The sequence below is a fragment of the Peromyscus eremicus genome, chromosome 3 (assembly GCF_949786415.1).
Source record: "Peromyscus eremicus chromosome 3, PerEre_H2_v1, whole genome shotgun sequence".
NCBI lineage: Eukaryota > Metazoa > Chordata > Mammalia > Rodentia > Cricetidae > Peromyscus > Peromyscus eremicus.
In genome coordinates this window covers 126,946,181-126,963,034 of record NC_081418.1, presented here as the reverse complement: position 1 = coordinate 126,963,034, position 16,854 = coordinate 126,946,181, and the positions used below count along the sequence as shown (strand labels likewise).

Here is a 16,854-nt window from a genome sequence, read left to right as displayed (position 1 = left end):
CCCATGTGTACTCACAGAAGTAATAAATGTTAAAAACAAACAACATCAAAAAACTGCTGGGTAGGTGGCACACACCTTGAATCCCAGCATTCGGGAGACAAAGGTAGGCAGATCTCTGTGAGTTGTAGGTCAACCTGGTCTACATTTCGAGTTCCAGACTGGCCAGGGCTACACAGTGAGACCTGGTCTTTTAAAAACAAAATAAGACGAAACCCTAATACTAATATAAATATTACACCCTAAAGGGGATTTTGTTGTAATTGTTGCTTTTGTGAGTCTTATTGTTTCATAGTCTGACGCCAAACACCTAACTTTGGACAATGTTCCTGCCCTTAGCTTCCCAGAATGTGGGAACCACAGGCATTTACCACTGTGAAAGTTTCCATGTGTATTCACAGGCACACATGTAGAATGGGAGGCCAGTGCTGTGGGCCACAGGAATATATCATAAGAATTCAGCTGGTTATGGCAAAGTCACTACCTGGAGGGATCAGGGAATTCCTCCTGAGGAAGCCAAATTCCAAGGAGTTTTTGGTGTTATTTGGCTTGTTATATATCAACTGTCTTCTGTTATGAAAATCATGTGTGCCTTCATAGTTTTCCCAATTGACTTTTCCCTAAGAAGGGCTAACAGTGTGGACTGATCACTCTCTAGACATACACATTCCAGGTATTTGGAGAACAGCCTCAGGAAAGGCTTTCTCTGGAATCAGATATCTCCCTTAGCCACTTTCAAGGACTAGCAGTAATAACAGTCCACATGAAAGTCTCCTGATTAAAGATAAATTCCACAAGGAGACACCACCTAGGTCAGGTGGACGTTAAGTAATAGCTTTACACAATTCAGCTTGGACCCTCCTTTCTTACAGCCTTACTAACTTTATAGACCTTTAACTCCTTACCTAACCACTTCTAGGAATATTTAGATAACCTTCTGTGGTGACAGCTATGCTCAGCCAGAACCCCAGTTCAAGCCTCCTTGTAATTATCATCATTGGCAGCATCCGGCCAGGTCCATCCCCAGATGGAGGAGAGTACCTTAACAGAGACACCTCTGTGCTTTCTAAGAACAGACTTAAGCATCCAGGCTACCTGTTTGAGAAGGCCTGGAGGATGTGTCAATTAAGCTTAAGTTTCTCCTTTCCCAAAACTTACCTCTAGTTCCAGATCTCCCTTTAACTATCACCAGAAGCATCTAGCTGTACACAGGTTGCCTAGTGACTGAGCACACTTTTCCCCTACCCTGCAGAAAAACGGCAGATTGCTTGGACATACAGGAGCCACAGGAAAAAAGAAGACAGTTTTATTTTCTCCCATTGACCTAGCAACTTATAGATTCTTAACATTTTCTACTAATCACGTTTAAGACTATAGTTTAATAATTATTGTCTCTCAATGTGATTCTTATCACCCCTCCGTTTGACCCTGGAAGCCTGGCTTTATATACCAGGACTTCCAGGGCATGGGATGGAGAAGAGAAAAGAGAATGGAAGAACTAGACGGGTAAGAACTTGAGAGGAACAAACTGAGATAGGGAAGAACTAGATTGAAGGGCTAGAAGAGAGGACTAGAGGAATGAGATGGAAGATGAGGAAGAGCCAGATGGGGAAGTACTAGCTGGGTAAGAACAAGATGAAAAGGACCTAGATGAGGCAGAATTAAGATGAGAGAATTAAGATAGAACTTAGAGGGAACGGTAGATAAATATAGAAAGAAATCAGCCAAGAAAGGAGCTAGACATGAGAACAGAACTGAAGCTGTGTATAAAGGATGTTATGCCAGAGGAATTAAAGCAAGTGGACTATAGAGCTCGGTGTGCTGAGATTCTATTTCCTGAAAATAGTCCTCGCCGTTAGTAGTTCTCTCTCCTGAGCCCCTGGGATTTATAATATTAAGGCTGGTCCCTCTAATATTATACAAGACCCCAGAGGACAGCCTCAGCTATTGACCCTTGCCTTCTGTCTTGTTTGAGACAGGGTGTCTCGGCTGTTCACTTCACTGCTAAGATAGTTGGTCTGCAATCCAGCAATTCTCCTGCCGCCTCCCACCCCACTGCCATAGGGGGCACACTAGGATTACAGATTCAAATCGCTTTTCCATGGATTCTAGGGATCTGGGCTCAGGTTATCAGGTTAATGAAGGAAGTGTTTTACACACTGAGCCGTCTCTCCAGCCTCTAAAAGACTTCAATATTATCAGAAGATGATCAATATTCAAATTTTCCTAATTCATATTTTATTTATTTATTTATTTATTTATTTATTTATTTATTTATTTATTTATTTTGGTTTTTCGAGACAGGGTTTCTCTGTGTAGCTTTGCGCCTTTCCTGGAACTCACTTGGTAGCCTAGGCTGGCCTCGAACTCACAGAGATCCGCCTGGCTCTGCCTCCCGAGTGCTGGGATTAAAGGCTTGCTCCACCACCGCCCGGCTTTAATTCATATTTATTTGTTTGTTTTGTTTATTTGAGACAATGTATCTCTGTGTATTCCTGGCCCACTCTTTTTTTCTAAATTGTATTCCTGGAGCTGGTGAGATGGCTTAGTGGGTAAGGACGCTTGCTGCCCAGCCTGATGACCAGAGTGTAATCCTTACGAGCCAAATGATGGAGGGAGAGAGCTGATTCCGGAAGCTGTCCTCTGGCTTCCATACGTGCTGTGAACTTGAAGGAAACATGCTAAACAAACCAGAAACAAATATAGGTTGTTTTTTTTTTGTTTTGTTTTGCTTTGGTTTGGGTTTTGGTGGGGTTTTTTTGTTTTTTGTTTTTTTGAGACAGGGTTTTTTTTGTGTAGCTTTGCGCCTGTCCTGGATCTTGCTCTGTAGCCCAGGCTGGCCTCGAACTCACAGAGATCCACCTGGCTCTGCCTCCCAAGTGCTGGGATTAAATTGGCGGCACCACCACCGCCCGGCCTACAAATATGTTTTAGAAGTAAAAATGGTGCTGGGCATGGTGGCACACGCCTTCAGTCCTTGCACTCAGGAGGCAGAGGCAGGCAGAGCTCTATGAGTTCAAGGCCATCCTGATCTCCACAGCAAGTTCCAGGCCAGCCAGAGCTACATAGACAGATCCTTCCTAAAACAAAATTTTTTATAACTTCAAATGTTGTGTGTTTCCCTCCCTGTCCTTATTCATAATTTGCCAAGCTCTTGACACATGAAGAATATTACTAAAGTGAAGGAACTAACTCACTGTTCTTCCTCTAGGAAAAGTGATGGAGGCTTCAGGATCTTCTTCTCAGTCTCAAGACAGCAATGGAGTCCACAGAGAAACAGAAAACCTAGACTGTAAGTTTTCTTTCTCAGACCCTCTGAGCACAACCTCTGGGGAAGTGGATCCAGCCTGGGTGGGACCATCAAAGACGCTGCTCAGGTCATGATGGCCACATCAAAGCTGTAGCAGAGCAGTGATTTTCTATTCATGTGCTCCTTCCAGCCTGTTCCCACACTTTCTACCTGAGCAGGTCCTCAGCTGCTCCCCAGATTTTGAGAAGTTTCTGGGCAGCTTGTTTTGGAAGTGGGGAGCGTCTCTAAAAGGTGGGAAGGGTCTCATGCATCTGCCCTTGGAGAAACGGACAGTTTAGGGCTTGATCACAGGCTGCCCTCTGTGTGACTTAAGAGAACCCTGAGCTAGTACTGAGTCTGGAGGTCTCCAGGTGGGGTATCGAGGACAAGGGGCAAAGAGGGCTTAGAAGACCCTTTTCTAGGGTCTGCATGCTGTCTTTGACACCCCCACCCCTACCTAGGGATCTCTGAGAACCTTGATCTTGGAAACTTCCATTGGGCTTGGCTATCCAGGGGAGCAGCTCTCCCTGTTGGCTTGATGAGTGCTCCATAGAGAGGCCGGACTGTTGCTGGGGACGGGGCAGGGGGCAGGAGGCGCTCACCATCTTGCCTGTGTGCATCCAGACCAACAGACAGAATTCCACAAGCAAGATGGGAAGCCCCAAGAACGATATGAAAGAAAGAAGTCTTCCTCCTCCTCATCTTCCTCTTCTTCTTCCTCATCATCTTCCTCCTCCTCCTCTTCCTCCTCAGGTATAGCAAACATTCTTAGGACTGGGGTGTGACTTGATGGTACAGCACTTGTCTCATATATACAGAGCCCTGGGTTCCATCCCCAGTGACACACACACACGTGTACACACACACACACACACACTCACACACACACACTCACACACTAATAGAAATACATTTAGAAAACATATAGGGCTGAATTTATAACAACATTGGAGCTATCATTTATTGAGTACTTACTTTCAGGTACTCTTCCAAGTACTTTACAGGTAAGAACTCAGCCAGTTCTCACAGGACCCCATTAAGGAAGATATAATACTACTGTTAGTCTCGTTTTACAGGTGAAGCACAGGGAGGCTATGTGACCTGCTTTAAGAAAGCTCAGTAACAAACTTGAAGGTCTTTCTGGGACTGGGGAGTGTGTGGGAGTGGGTTCTCCACCTGCTCAATTGGAGCTTCAGCACTGTGATTTATTTTACATCCTGGGCTTGAGCTTGCAATTCCTAGGCTTAGGCTGAGGGTGCAGCTCTGCATGGTTGGGTACTTGTTTAGCACAAAGCCCCAGGTTCCTTGCCCAGCACAGCACAAAACTGGTATGGTGACACACATCTATAATCCTACTACCCAGGAAGTGGAGGCAGGAGGATTAAAAGTGCACGGTCATCCTTAGCTAGTCTAGGCTACATGAATGAATAACTACTAAATAAAGCCAAGGATGATAGCACATGCCTTTAATTCCAGCACTTGGGAGGCAGAGGCATAAAGATGGGCAGGCTGTTACAGACTAGCCTGGGCCACACAGAGAAACTGCTCCAAGCAAGCAGAAAATAAACACACCCTCTAAACCCCAAATTTATGTTATGACTAAATCATAGGCAAAACTAAAATAATTGTCAGTCACTTGATGGACATTGTCCCTGGCTGATAGAATCCGGAGTAAGGTTTATTTATATTTTTCCATATTGTTTGATATTTTGCAATGAAGATCCTTTTTTTCTTTCTTGTTGAAAGGAAAAAAACTCTAGAAAAGAAAGAAATAGCTGGGCATGGTGGCACATGCCTGGGATCCCAGTACTCAGGAGACAGAGGCAGGAAGATTACCACAAATCTAAGGCCATTCTGCTCATAGTGAGTTCCAGACCAGCAGGACTACATAATGAGACCCCGTCTCAAAAGTAAAAGGGGGTGGGAATAAAGTCACTCAACATCTTATTCGTTAAGATAAACACACATCTGTTATTTTGATTTGTAGCCAGCCCTCTACATCCATGGACTCTGCATGCTCAGAGCCAGCCCACCAAGGAGTGAAAAACAGACAAACTGTGTCTATACTGAACACAGATGGCTGCTTTATTGTCACATTACTAAACACCACCAAGTATGAATGAGTAGCATTTACACTGTAGTATTACAAGTAATCTAGCAGTGGTTTAGATAATAGAGAGGGGTCAGCAGGATGGCCCAGTGGGTGACAGTGCTCGCTGCCACGCTGACCACCTGAGTTCAATCCCCAGGACTCATGTGACCCACATGGTCCAAGGAGGAAAGCAATTCCTGAAAGTCGTACTCTGAACTTCCACACAAGTGCTGTGGCGTATGCTTCCCCGACCACACACAACTATTTTTTAAGTTAAGAAAAATAACACAAGAGGACACGTACAGTTTCTATGCAAATACTACACTGTCGTGTATAAGGGACTGGCGTGTCTGTCGATTTTGATGTGTGTGGCAAATCTTAGAACCTTCTCCCATGGGTACCAAGGGACAATCGTATGACCAGACATCTGTGTCAGTTTAAATGACATGAACACTGACTTGGAAGCATAGCTAATTGACATCCTGGAGTTTTAATGAATCCACAATGGATCGGGAAGTCCCTACACACACTGAGGGAACTCATCTGGGGCCATCTGGGTAGTCCTGGGAGAAAGCCCTATAGCCCAGAGCTCCTGGCTCTGAATTCTTAGACCATTGACTAGTCTAAGATGTACACAACTCAGCCATGCTGTCCGTCCCTTCAGGGTCCTGCTCCAGGCTAGGCAGCCTGAGGCAACGGAAGAGGCAGGCTGTGACCTTCAGGAGCTCAGGTGGTTGGAGAGACAGGCATCACCCAGTCCTCATGGTGACGGACTCAGGCACAAGACAGTTAGTGCCCTAGAAACCCCCGGTGAGGAGGATAAGGTGAGGGTCTGAGCAGCATGACAGGGTTCCTATAGGACGTGTGACTTCAGTTTAACTTCACAATCAAGGAGACAAGTGGGAAAGAGTTCCAGGCCGGTAGACACACAGCAGCAGACACCCAGAGTCCTGTGACATCACAAGGGCAGAGATGATACAGCATCGTGCTTGGTGGACTCTCCGTAAGATGGCGCGTCATAAAACTTGGTTGCCTCTTCAGGAAAGCCTCCCCAGGCAGCAGCAGAAGTCGGGCTCAGCCAGACAACACAAAGAGGACAGTGACACAAAAAGTTAGGAGTCGCCGGGCGGTGGTGACACAAGCCTTTAATTCCAGCACTCGGAAGGCGGAACCAGGCGGATCTCTGAGTTCAAGGCCAGCCTGGTCTATAGAGCAAGATCCAGGACAGGCACCAAAACTACACAGAGAAACTCTGTCTCAAAAAACCAAAAAAAAAAAAAAAAAAAAAAGTTAGGAGCCACTGTCCTAACCTGCAGCCAGGCAAAGTCCCTTTCTCCTTGACTGTGGTCCTGGCTCCTTCCAGCCTGAGGCCCTACAGCTTGTATTTGCTTCCCACAGACAGCAGCGATGATGAGGACCATCATTCCAGAGGTCCCAGGGAACACCGAAGGAAGCCACGAAGGGACAGCTCTCCTGGTAGGTAGCAGGCTCCCCACCTTTCACCTTTCATTTGCTTTTTGGCTCATAGCAGAGCTTAGTGGGCCGGTCCAGGAGGTTCCTCACAACGCTGTTCATACCTGGATGAGTGGGAAATAGCCGACTTACCACCCGACAACAGCTGTGACAGCCAGACAGAAGCAGGAAGCTGGGCTCTGTCTTGGTGATAGCCATGGTTGTCGTTTTGAGGCAGGGTTTTCATTGTGTGGTCTTGGCTGTCCTAGAACTCACTATGTAGACGAGGCTGACCTCAAACTCACATAGATCCTCTGCTTCTGCCTCCTGAGTCCTGGGGAAAGCGTGTGCCACCACACCATGCTTTGTTCGGTTTTGGTTTTGTTTTGATTTTGGTTTTAGTTTTTGAGACAGGGTTTCTCTGTGTAGCTTTGGTGCTTGTCCTGGATCTCGCTCTGTAGACCAGGCTGGCCTCGAACTCACAGAGATCCGCCTGGCTCTGCCTCCCGAGTGCTGGGATTAAAGGCGTGCGCCGCCGCCGCCGCCGCCGCCGCCGCCGCCGCCGCCGCCGCCGCCGCCGCCGCCGCCGCCGCCGCCACCACCACCACCACCCAGCACTTTGTTTGTTTTTAATGAGCATTTCTCTAGCTCTGGCATGATAGGTGGCAAGTCACAGAACTCACTTGGCCTCAAATATATTTGCACGCCTTTAATCCCAGCACTCGGGAGGCAGAGCCAGGTGGATCTCTGTGAGTTCGAGGCCAGCCTGGTCTACAGAGCAAGATCCAGAAAAGGTGTAAAGCTGCACAGAGAAACCCTGTCTCGAAAAACCAAAAAACCATAAAACAGGAAGAAGGGGGCTGATGAGATAGCTCAGCCGGTTAAAGGCACCTGCCACTAAGCTTGATAAGCTGAGCTGCATGCCTGGGACCCACATAGGAGAGAACCGACTTCCAAAAGTTGTCCTCTGATCTCCACATGCACACTGTGGTGTGAGCTCCATGCCCCCATGCAAATAAATAAATAAATATTAAAAAGACTAGGTGGCGCACGCTTTTAATCCCAGTACTCGGGAGGCAAAGCCAGGTGGATCTCTGTGAGTTCAAGGCCAGCCTGGACTACCAAGTGAGTTCCAGGAAAGGCACAAAGCTACAGAGAAACCCTGTCTCGAAAAACCAAAAAAAAAAAAAAAAAAAAAAAAAAAGAATAGTTTACAAAACAGGAAAACATTAAGATATTAATAGTAATTATGATAGTGAAGTTGTGAGGCATATTTTTATTCATTTATTTTTGCAATACCGGGGTGGTACCCAGGTTCATGCAAGTGTTCTTCCGCTGAGCTACATTGAGCTACAACCTCAATATCCCCCCTTCTGAAAAATGTATCGTTTATGTGTATGAGTGTTTTGCCTGCACGTATGTATGTGTACCATTTGCATGGTGCCCATGGGGGCCAGAAGAGGGTGTCTTATCCCCTGGAAGACTCTTCTGCTGTGGGTGGGGGTTGGGAGCCAAACCTGGGTCCCCTGCAAGAGCAGCCAGTGATCTTAACCCTGAGCCATCTTTCTAGTCCTGGGAAATCACTTTTGCCTAAATAAATAAAAGAAAACGAATGAATGAATGTTGTGAAAAGAAAAGAGCATCAGGGAAAGAGTGGGTATTAATGAACGAATGTCTATCACAGAGCCCAGTACACAAAGTATTTGATAAATGCTACTTGCGGTACTAGGAGTTGAGCATAGTTCTATTTCTAGAGATACAACTAGCTGGCGGTCTGGGTATGTAGCTCACTGCGAAGTCTGTGCTTAGCATGCAGGAGCCCTGAGTTCAATCTCCAGCACCAGTAATGATGGTGACGATAAAGAAAGCAACAGCAAATTAAAAACAACAACCCAAACCAGGAATTCCGGGTTAGGAGAGACCTGTAGGTCACTCCTCACTGTGTGTGTTTGGTAGAATCATTTCACTCTCTGTTTTCCTCTCCACCACCCCACGTCCCTGTGCTGAAATCAGATCCATGTCTCACACGTGCTAGGGGAGCTCTCTCCCACTAAGCTGTTCCCTGAGCTGTAATCAAACCTTTGAGCCTCAGCTGCCACGCCTGCTTGTGTGCCTTGGTGCCTTCTCTGTCCGCACTCTTTCGATGAGAACCGATAGGAAATAGTCAATATAAATTACTTAGCCCACCATTGGCACACCTTAGAGCTCAATAAATGACGAGTATTCTTATTATATAAAAACTGGAAGGTTAATTTATTTGTGTGTATGAGTGTTTTGCCTGCCTATATGTATATGTGCCGTGTACATGCCTATGCCCACAAAGGCCAGAAGAGGAGATCGCCTGAAACTGGAATTACAGGCAATTGTGAGCTGCCATGTGGGGCCTGGGAACTGAACCTGGGTCCTCTGCAAGAGCAGCCAGTGTTCTTAACCTCTGAGCCATCTCTCCCGCCCGAGGTAACTATTCTTGACTGAGTGTCAGGTCCTCCCAGACCTGCAGTTTCATATCAGTAACAGAACATAGTAACCTCTGGGGCACTGAGGATAAATAACTGTGACTCTGTTTACCTTTTGGAGACTTCAGATGTAGGGAGACGCAGGTGGTCCTCAGACACTGGAGAGAGTTGACCAAGGTTTGTCTCCACCCAGGTGCTGACCACAGGGAACTGGAGGTGCTAAAAGATGATCTTCAGCTCTGTGGAGGTAACTGCTTGTCCCCCTGGCTTTGAAGAAGAGAATCATGAGGGCTGAGGGCCCAGTGGGCACAACTGATGGCCCAGTGGGGCCTCATGATCTGAAGACTCTAAGGCAGACAGATGAGCCAGTGAGGCCACAGCCATTTAGGTGGGACTGGGGTGCCCTCTACAGTGATTACAATGGTTCAAAGACGGTCAGTCCTCTCTGCTGATTGGAACCCCAAATTTCAGCATGGTTGACTGGTCACCCAAAAGATCTGGGCATCAGATTGCCATCAACACAATGAGTGTGACCCACTCCACTCTCTTGGAACCCTGCTCTGTTTAAGAATGGCTCAGATCCCCCAGCCCCATTGATGGGTGATCTTTATATTGTTTTATTTACTTACCTGAATTTATTTATTCGTTTTTTTTAGCACTAGAGACTGAACTCAAGAATGGTTTCTTTCTTTCTTTTCTTTTTTTTTTTTTTTTTTTTTTTTTTTTTTTGGTTTTTCAAGACAGGATTTCTCTGTGTAGCTTTGCGCCTTTCCTGGAACTCGCTTTGTAGTCCAGACTGGCCTTGAACCCACAGAGATCTGCCTGCCTCTGCCTCCCAAGTGCTGGGATTAAAGGCGAGTGCCACCACCGCCCGGCTCAAGAATGGTTTCTTTGTTGCTATTTTGATTTTTTTAAAGATTTTTATTTTTACTTTGATTTGTTTATTTTAATTTGTGTGTGAGTATTTTGCCTACATGTATGTCTGTGTACCATGTACATGCCTGTGGAGGCGAGAAGAGGGATCTGGATCTCCTAGAATAAGAGTTACAAACAGATTAGAGCTGCCATGAGGATGGGGACCAAACCCAGGTCCTCTGAAAGAGGAGCAAGAGGAGCTATTTCTCCTGTCCCCTATTTTTATATCTATGTTTCTGAGTGTGGGTTTATGAATTTGAGTGCAGTGCCAAAAGAGGCCAGAAGAGGGCATCAGATTCCCCTGAAGCTGGAACTACAGGAGGTTGTGAGCATCTAGTACTCTTAACCACTCTGACATCTCTCCAGTCCCTATTTTATTTTGTTTAAAAAAAAAAAAAAAAAGTACTGGCTTTCCATGGCTTGAGGTGTGTGTGTGGGGGGAGGTGACTGCTCATTAGATGGAACAGGAGCCATTCAGCCTGCTCCTGTCCCCTCCCAGCCTACACCAGATCAGTGTAAGTCTCCAAGTAGGCCCTACCTTCCTCCAAAGTGCCCCTTCTCAGGAGAGCACCATCATGTATGTGCTCACTAATTCTCCTTCCATGCAGGTGCTGCTGGGGAAATGGTGCTTGCTGGGGAGACAGGTGAGTACCCAGGAAGGGGAGGGAGTCAAGGATACTGGAGATGAATGAGGTCTGGGTGTTGTCCTGATGAGGCAGTCTAGGGTCCTGGCCGTGAGACACAGGAACTCCAGGGCCACTTAGGGACCTGACTGCATGCAACAGGCCTGAGTGGAGTTGTGGGGCATTGGAATGGAGGTCCAGGCAAGAGGAAGCAGACATCCGCCAGCTAGGAGAGGTCCCTTGAATCCCATGGCTGGAAAATTACCTAGAGCCTTTTCTTTTCTTTTCTTTTTTTCTTTTTTTTTTTTTTTTGGTTTTTTGAGACAGGGTTACTCCATGTAGTTTTGGTGCCTGTCCTAGATCTTGCTCTGTAGACCAGGCTGGCCTCAAACTCACAGAGATCCGCCTGGCTCTGTCTCCCAAGTGCTGGGACTGAAAGCGTGCGCCACTGCCTTTTTTAGTGACTAGTCACTGGGGTGAAAGCCCCTGGCAAGGAGCCTTGACCAACCGGGCACTAACACTGAGTTTCTCATTTCTAGGACTCCGAAGGAGAGGTTCCGGCTCAGCAGGGGGTAAATATATAAGCTCCAAGGACAGCCGGAGGCTGTGTGGATTCCAGAGGGGCCAGAGAGGACCACGAATGGTCTGAGAGAGTGGGCCAGTTTTAGCAGGGATTTCAACACCCACCTAATTCAGAAAGAAGTCTCCATCATAGAGGAAATGGAAGGAAGAACAGGGCTAAGCCTATAGAGGGATGAGGAAGTCAGCGAGGGTCTGGGGACAGCTATCCCTACCTTTAGGGTCCTGCCTGTCGCTCCTGCTGTGAGCACCGGCTGACACACACACAAACACCCAGCCATCAAGTCTCTAAGTTCAGAGTGGCAATCTACAAAACACATCTCTCTCTCTCTTTCATTCTTAAGGAGAAGTGGAGGCCTCCCAGTTACGAAGGCTGAACATAAAGAAGGACGGTAAGTAAGTCGGTGTTCAGGAGCCGAGCTCACCTGGCTGGTCCAGATTTCTGTGCGTGTAAGATGCCTGGCAGTTAGAACGATAGTAACCCTAGTCACCTCTTTCTTGTACCCCACAGTTAGCAAAGCCCTCAGCTCTGATCTCACCTAGGAGTGTGTGTGTGGGTGTGTGTGTGGGGGGTTTACAAGCAGTGATGCCTATCTTTTCATGTAGAAGCCACTGAGCCCCATGGTTGGTACGGGTCTTACAGCTAACGAAGGGAATGGCCTGGGCTTGACACCCAGTCATACGCTCTCTTTGCTATGCGTGAAAACCCTGGGAGATAAATGTTTCTCATGCCCGGTGGGGGGACTTAGTTAGGTTTTGGGATTCATGAAGTTCTACTAAAGAAGTGATGAGACCTTCAGGCCTTCGTCTGCTCCAAGCCTGGAAGATCGTGAGGATAGGAAAGGGAGACTTGGTTTTTTTGTTTTTAAAGATCAAAAAAAAAAATTATTATTTATTTGAGTGCATGTGCCTAAGGAGGCCAGAAGAGAGTGTCAGAGCCTCTGGAGCTAGAGTTACAGGTGGCTGGCCCTAGGCTGGTAGAGATGGGTGCTGTGAACCCAACTTGGATTTCTGCAATAGCAATACTCACGGCTGAGTCATGTCTCCAGGCCCTCACGTTTTTTGATTAAACAAGTAGTAGCTGTTCTAGAAAAATCTTGAGTTACTTCAAAAGCTCGCATTTTTCAGGGAAGGAGACACCTGGGCTTTAAGCTCTCTCTGAGCCTTGGTCCCCGACCATCAGAGTATTCTGTTTGGCTGGGGGTGGGGGTGGGGCATAAAAAGGCTCATTGGACTGAAATCCAGAGTCTCAAAGTACAGGCCACATCCAGCTTGCTTCAAGGGCGTGTTATGCTCCAAAGGAAGAAGGCAACCCCCCTCTGTCTCGGGACGCCTGAGACTTTGGTTTAGCCTTGGCCTTGCTCATTGCCCTTGAGAAAGACGCTTCCTCAGGCAGGAGCAGGGTTTGCTTGCTCTGTTCTAGGCTGGCTTTTGTTTTGTTTAGTGTGTGGGAGACAGTGTTTTATTCTGTCTTGATCATCCTTCCTGTGTAACTCGGACTGACCTCAAACTCCGGGTCCTTTTGCCTCAGCCTCCCCAGTCCTGGGAGCACAAGTGTTCACCACCACTCCTGACTTCCCTTAAACTTTCTTTTGTATTCTCCTTGTCTGAGGAAGCAGGGAGACACCAATGACCCTGGTGACATCCTTACCCTCACTGCCTAGTACCCCAAGGTCCAGCCTCTCTCATGCCTGTTAGCCTCAGAACTTTGCACTCGGTGACTTTGCACGTTTTACAATCGTTTTTTATATTTTTGGTTGTGAGCCTAGCTTTTAACGGCTGAGCCATCCCTCCAGCCCTACAATCGTTTTTTGTTTTTTGTTTTTTGTTTTTTTTTGGTTTTTCGAGACAGGGTTTCTCTGTGTAGCTTTGCGCCTTTTCCTGGAACTCACTTGGTAGCCCAGGCTGACCTCGAACTCACAGAGATCCGCCTGGCTCTGCCTCCCGAGTGCTGGGATTAAAGGTGTGCGCCACCACCGCCCAGCACCTACAATCGTTTTTTAATGCTCACTCAACAAATTAATTCCTGAGCACCTCTATGTGGCTGCTCTAACTACTGAGTTTTCTAGGGCAGGAGACTGACTGTGACCCTCCTTCTGTAAGACCTAGAGCCCAGGGACTGATAAACGCAGAAATAAAACCCAAGCTGCGTGGCTGTACATGTTCCAAAAATAATGAAGAGACAGAGCTGAAAAGGGGGCTCCTGGGGTGCTATTTAACACTGGCTGGTCAGAAGCAGCAATACTGTCATTTGTAAAACAAGAGGAGGATGGATGGATGGTTCAGTGGTTAAGTACATTTCTCTTTTGTCAGAGGAGTGGAGTTTTGGATCCCAGCACCCATATCAGGTCCCTCACAAATGCCTGTAACTCTAGTTCCAAGGGATCTGATGCCCCCTTCTGACTTCCGTGGGTATTTGATGCACGCTCATGTGGGGGCATGCATGCACCCATACACAGATAAAATAAAAAATAGAACAGTTGGTCATGGTGGTACATACCTTTAATCCCAGCACTAGGCTGGCAGAGGCAGTTGGATTCTGTGAGTTCCAGGCCAGCCAGGGTGACATAGTGACATCCTATCTCAAATAAATAATAAGTAGCTGGGCATAGTGGCATATGTCTTTAATCCCAGGACTCTGGAGGCAGAGGCAGGTGGATCTCTGTGAGTTCGAGGCCAGCTTGGTCTACACAGAGAGTTTTAAATCATCCAGGGTTACAGAGTAAAACAAACAAACAAACATCACACACACACACACACACACACACACACACACACACACACACACAAATAAAACCGAGAACAGGCATGGTATCGTGGCACACACCTGTAACCCTAGTACTCTGAAGGCCAAAGCAGAAGAATCCCAAGTTGAAAGTAACCACCCTGGGCTGCACAGAGACCTTGTCTTGAAAATCAAAGCAAAAAATAAAAATGAGAGGGTTGCGGTGATGGGGTGGGATGGAGTAGGGGGAGAGAGAGACAGACAAACAGACAGAAGCAGAGACAGAGAGAGAAAGAGGGAGAGAAACAGAGAGAGAGCTAGCTTCCACCCCTTTCTTGCAGATGAGTTTTTCCATTTCGTTCTTCTTTGCTTTGCCATTGGGTCCTTGCTGGTGTGCTATCACTACTACGCAGGTGAGGCTCCCTGGGGACCTTGGAAGGGGCTGCATGGGAGGTTAGGGCGCTGACTTACAACCCAAAGGCTGACTGTTCTTTCCTCGCTGCCCTTGAAGACTGGTTCATGTCCCTCGGGGTCGGCCTGCTCACCTTCGCCTCCCTAGAGACCATCGGCATCTACTTCGGGCTGGGTAAGTGGTCCTATCGAAAAGCTACACAGACCCGGCAGGCTCCTGGAGGGAGAGGTGGTTGCTGGACCGGCCATCACACTCGCCAAGAGTCATGATCTAAACTTTTTTTAAAAAGTGCACTCCTTATGTTTGTGTTTTCTTCCTGACCGCATGTGAGGTCAGTGAAAGGTCCTTGGCAGAAGCTTGTGGAAAAAGGGGGCAGTCCCACAAAAACAGTTTAAAGTAGTAAACACGCATAGCTCCTCAGATACTGAAAACAAGCTGGTGGAGCCAGGCAGCAAGGTCGCCGGGCTTCCTGTCCCTGTTATTACTGCCTGTGACTCTTTTCCGTGTAATAACCACAGCACTGTTATTGACGTTAGCCTAAAATTGCATGTCAGGGCTTTGTTTGCGTGGGGTGTGCCTCGGTCCTGGGGCGGCAGGGAAGGAGCCTGACCCTGGGGCTCTCCAGGGGCCACCATCCTGACCAACATTTCCCCTTGCTTCTGTGCAGTGTACCGGATCCACAGCGTTCTTCAGGGCTTCATCCCCCTCCTTCAGAAGTTCAGGCTGCCAGGTAATGGTGCTGCACATTTCCCCAGTCAAACTCTCTCCTGATCGGGGCTTTCTTCTTCGAAAGAGGTCTGCCGTCTAGGGAAAGTCCTGGAGGCAGGGGCTCCGGCTCCAGTTCTGCCTCTGCGCTGTGACCCCAGACAGCCTTTTTCTGTGCTGGCGACGGAACCCAAGGCCTGCAGCATGCTAGAGAAGCCACAATCCAGCCGTCTGTAGCCTCTTTGAGCCTCAGGTTTCTCAGCTGGAAAACTGATGTAATTCTTTCTGCAAGGGGTGGCCCATCAAATAAAGAAGGATGCGGAAGGCTATAAGCATAAACACTGAAGAAAAGCAAAGAACCTGTACTCCCCAAATGCTACTTCCTCCCTGGTTGTATTAAGTAGCTTTGTAGTTGCCTTTGAAATAGCCTGGGCTAATGTAGATTCTCTATGAGTGTGTGTGTGTGGGGTGTGGCTAGGATGGGACCCAAGGCTTCACATACACTAAGAAATTGCTCTGCTGCAGAGCCATACTCCCACCCGTTGTCTTTGACCAGCAGCCCAGCAGCTTTGTACTTGGTGATGTTGTGCCTCAGAGTCTGGAAGCCAGGGAGAGTGTGTCTCTGTCCCGGGGGTGGGGGTGGTAATGTCTTCTCCACAGCTATGGGGAACCACAGTGCCTTCAGGAAGGGCCATTTGCTACCTTCCCTGTGTTTTTGGGGCCTTTGAGGTGGTGGTGGGGTCAGGACTTGACTGCCTGCAGAATCCTATACCATCCTGCAAGCTTTGCTTTCCAGGGTTCAGGAGAACCGACTAAGAACGTTGCCTGAGAGCAGATGAGCCACTCCCCCATGTGACCACTGTCACCACTGCCGTACCTGAGCCCAGAAGACAGAACCGACATGCTGGAAGCCACCAGGAGGCCACGCCTGGGCACTAAAGAGCTCTTTTCTTCCATGTGGTCTCAGCGTTGGCAGCAGTGGGAAGGCTCTCACTCTGCAGATTAACACACAGTCTGCAGGGGGAAGAGAGAAGGGATGGCATCTAAGTCGGCAAGAAGGACCTAGGACACCACTGCTCTTGGGGCAACATGAGTCCTGGGCCCCACAGGCTGGCATCTGTGGGCTTGGGTCTCTCTCATATCCTCAGGCCATGCCCATGAGCTCACAGTTCCTGCAGAGCCATCCTGGGACAGACAGTCTACTACCCTGAGGCAGGGAGCTACCAGGCTGGGTCCCCAGGGGAACCTGTTTCAGATAAGATGCCTGGGACTAAAGCTGTGGCCCCATCACCTAGTGACCACCCTGTCGTCCTTGGATTCCTTCAAAACTCAAATAAACATTCTGTTCTCGATGCTAAAAAGGGTCAACTGAATATTCCTTTAGGATTTTTTTTTTTAATTTTTTTACATGAGCTCTCATGTTGCCCATGCTGGCTCAAACTCTCTATGTAGCTGTGGCAGTTTGAATATAATTGATCCCCATAAGCTCATTGGGAGTGGTACTGTTAGGAGGTGTTGCTTTGTTGGAGTAGATGTGGCCTTGTTGGAGGAAGTGTGCCGCTGTGAGGGTGGGCTTTGAGGTCTCCTATGCTCAAGATATGCCCAGTGT

General features: G+C 47.8%; 1 protein-coding gene across 1 annotated transcript in view; it reads left to right on the top strand.

Moving 5' to 3' along the window:
* Positions 1-16,540, top strand: part of Tmem40 (transmembrane protein 40) — a 30,594-nt gene extending 14,054 nt beyond the window's left edge. Inside the window, exons 2-11 of the mRNA XM_059257101.1 lie at positions 3,911-4,039; positions 6,777-6,854; positions 9,480-9,533; positions 10,810-10,845; positions 11,364-11,396; positions 11,748-11,795; positions 14,470-14,541; positions 14,640-14,714; positions 15,208-15,270; positions 16,042-16,540. Coding sequence (XP_059113084.1) covers positions 3,911-4,039; positions 6,777-6,854; positions 9,480-9,533; positions 10,810-10,845; positions 11,364-11,396; positions 11,748-11,795; positions 14,470-14,541; positions 14,640-14,714; positions 15,208-15,270; positions 16,042-16,061 — 608 coding nt within the window. The 3' untranslated portion in view covers positions 16,062-16,540. The remainder of the gene's footprint in view (positions 1-3,910; positions 4,040-6,776; positions 6,855-9,479; positions 9,534-10,809; positions 10,846-11,363; positions 11,397-11,747; positions 11,796-14,469; positions 14,542-14,639; positions 14,715-15,207; positions 15,271-16,041) is intronic.
* The last annotated feature ends 314 nt before the right edge of the window (positions 16,541-16,854 follow it).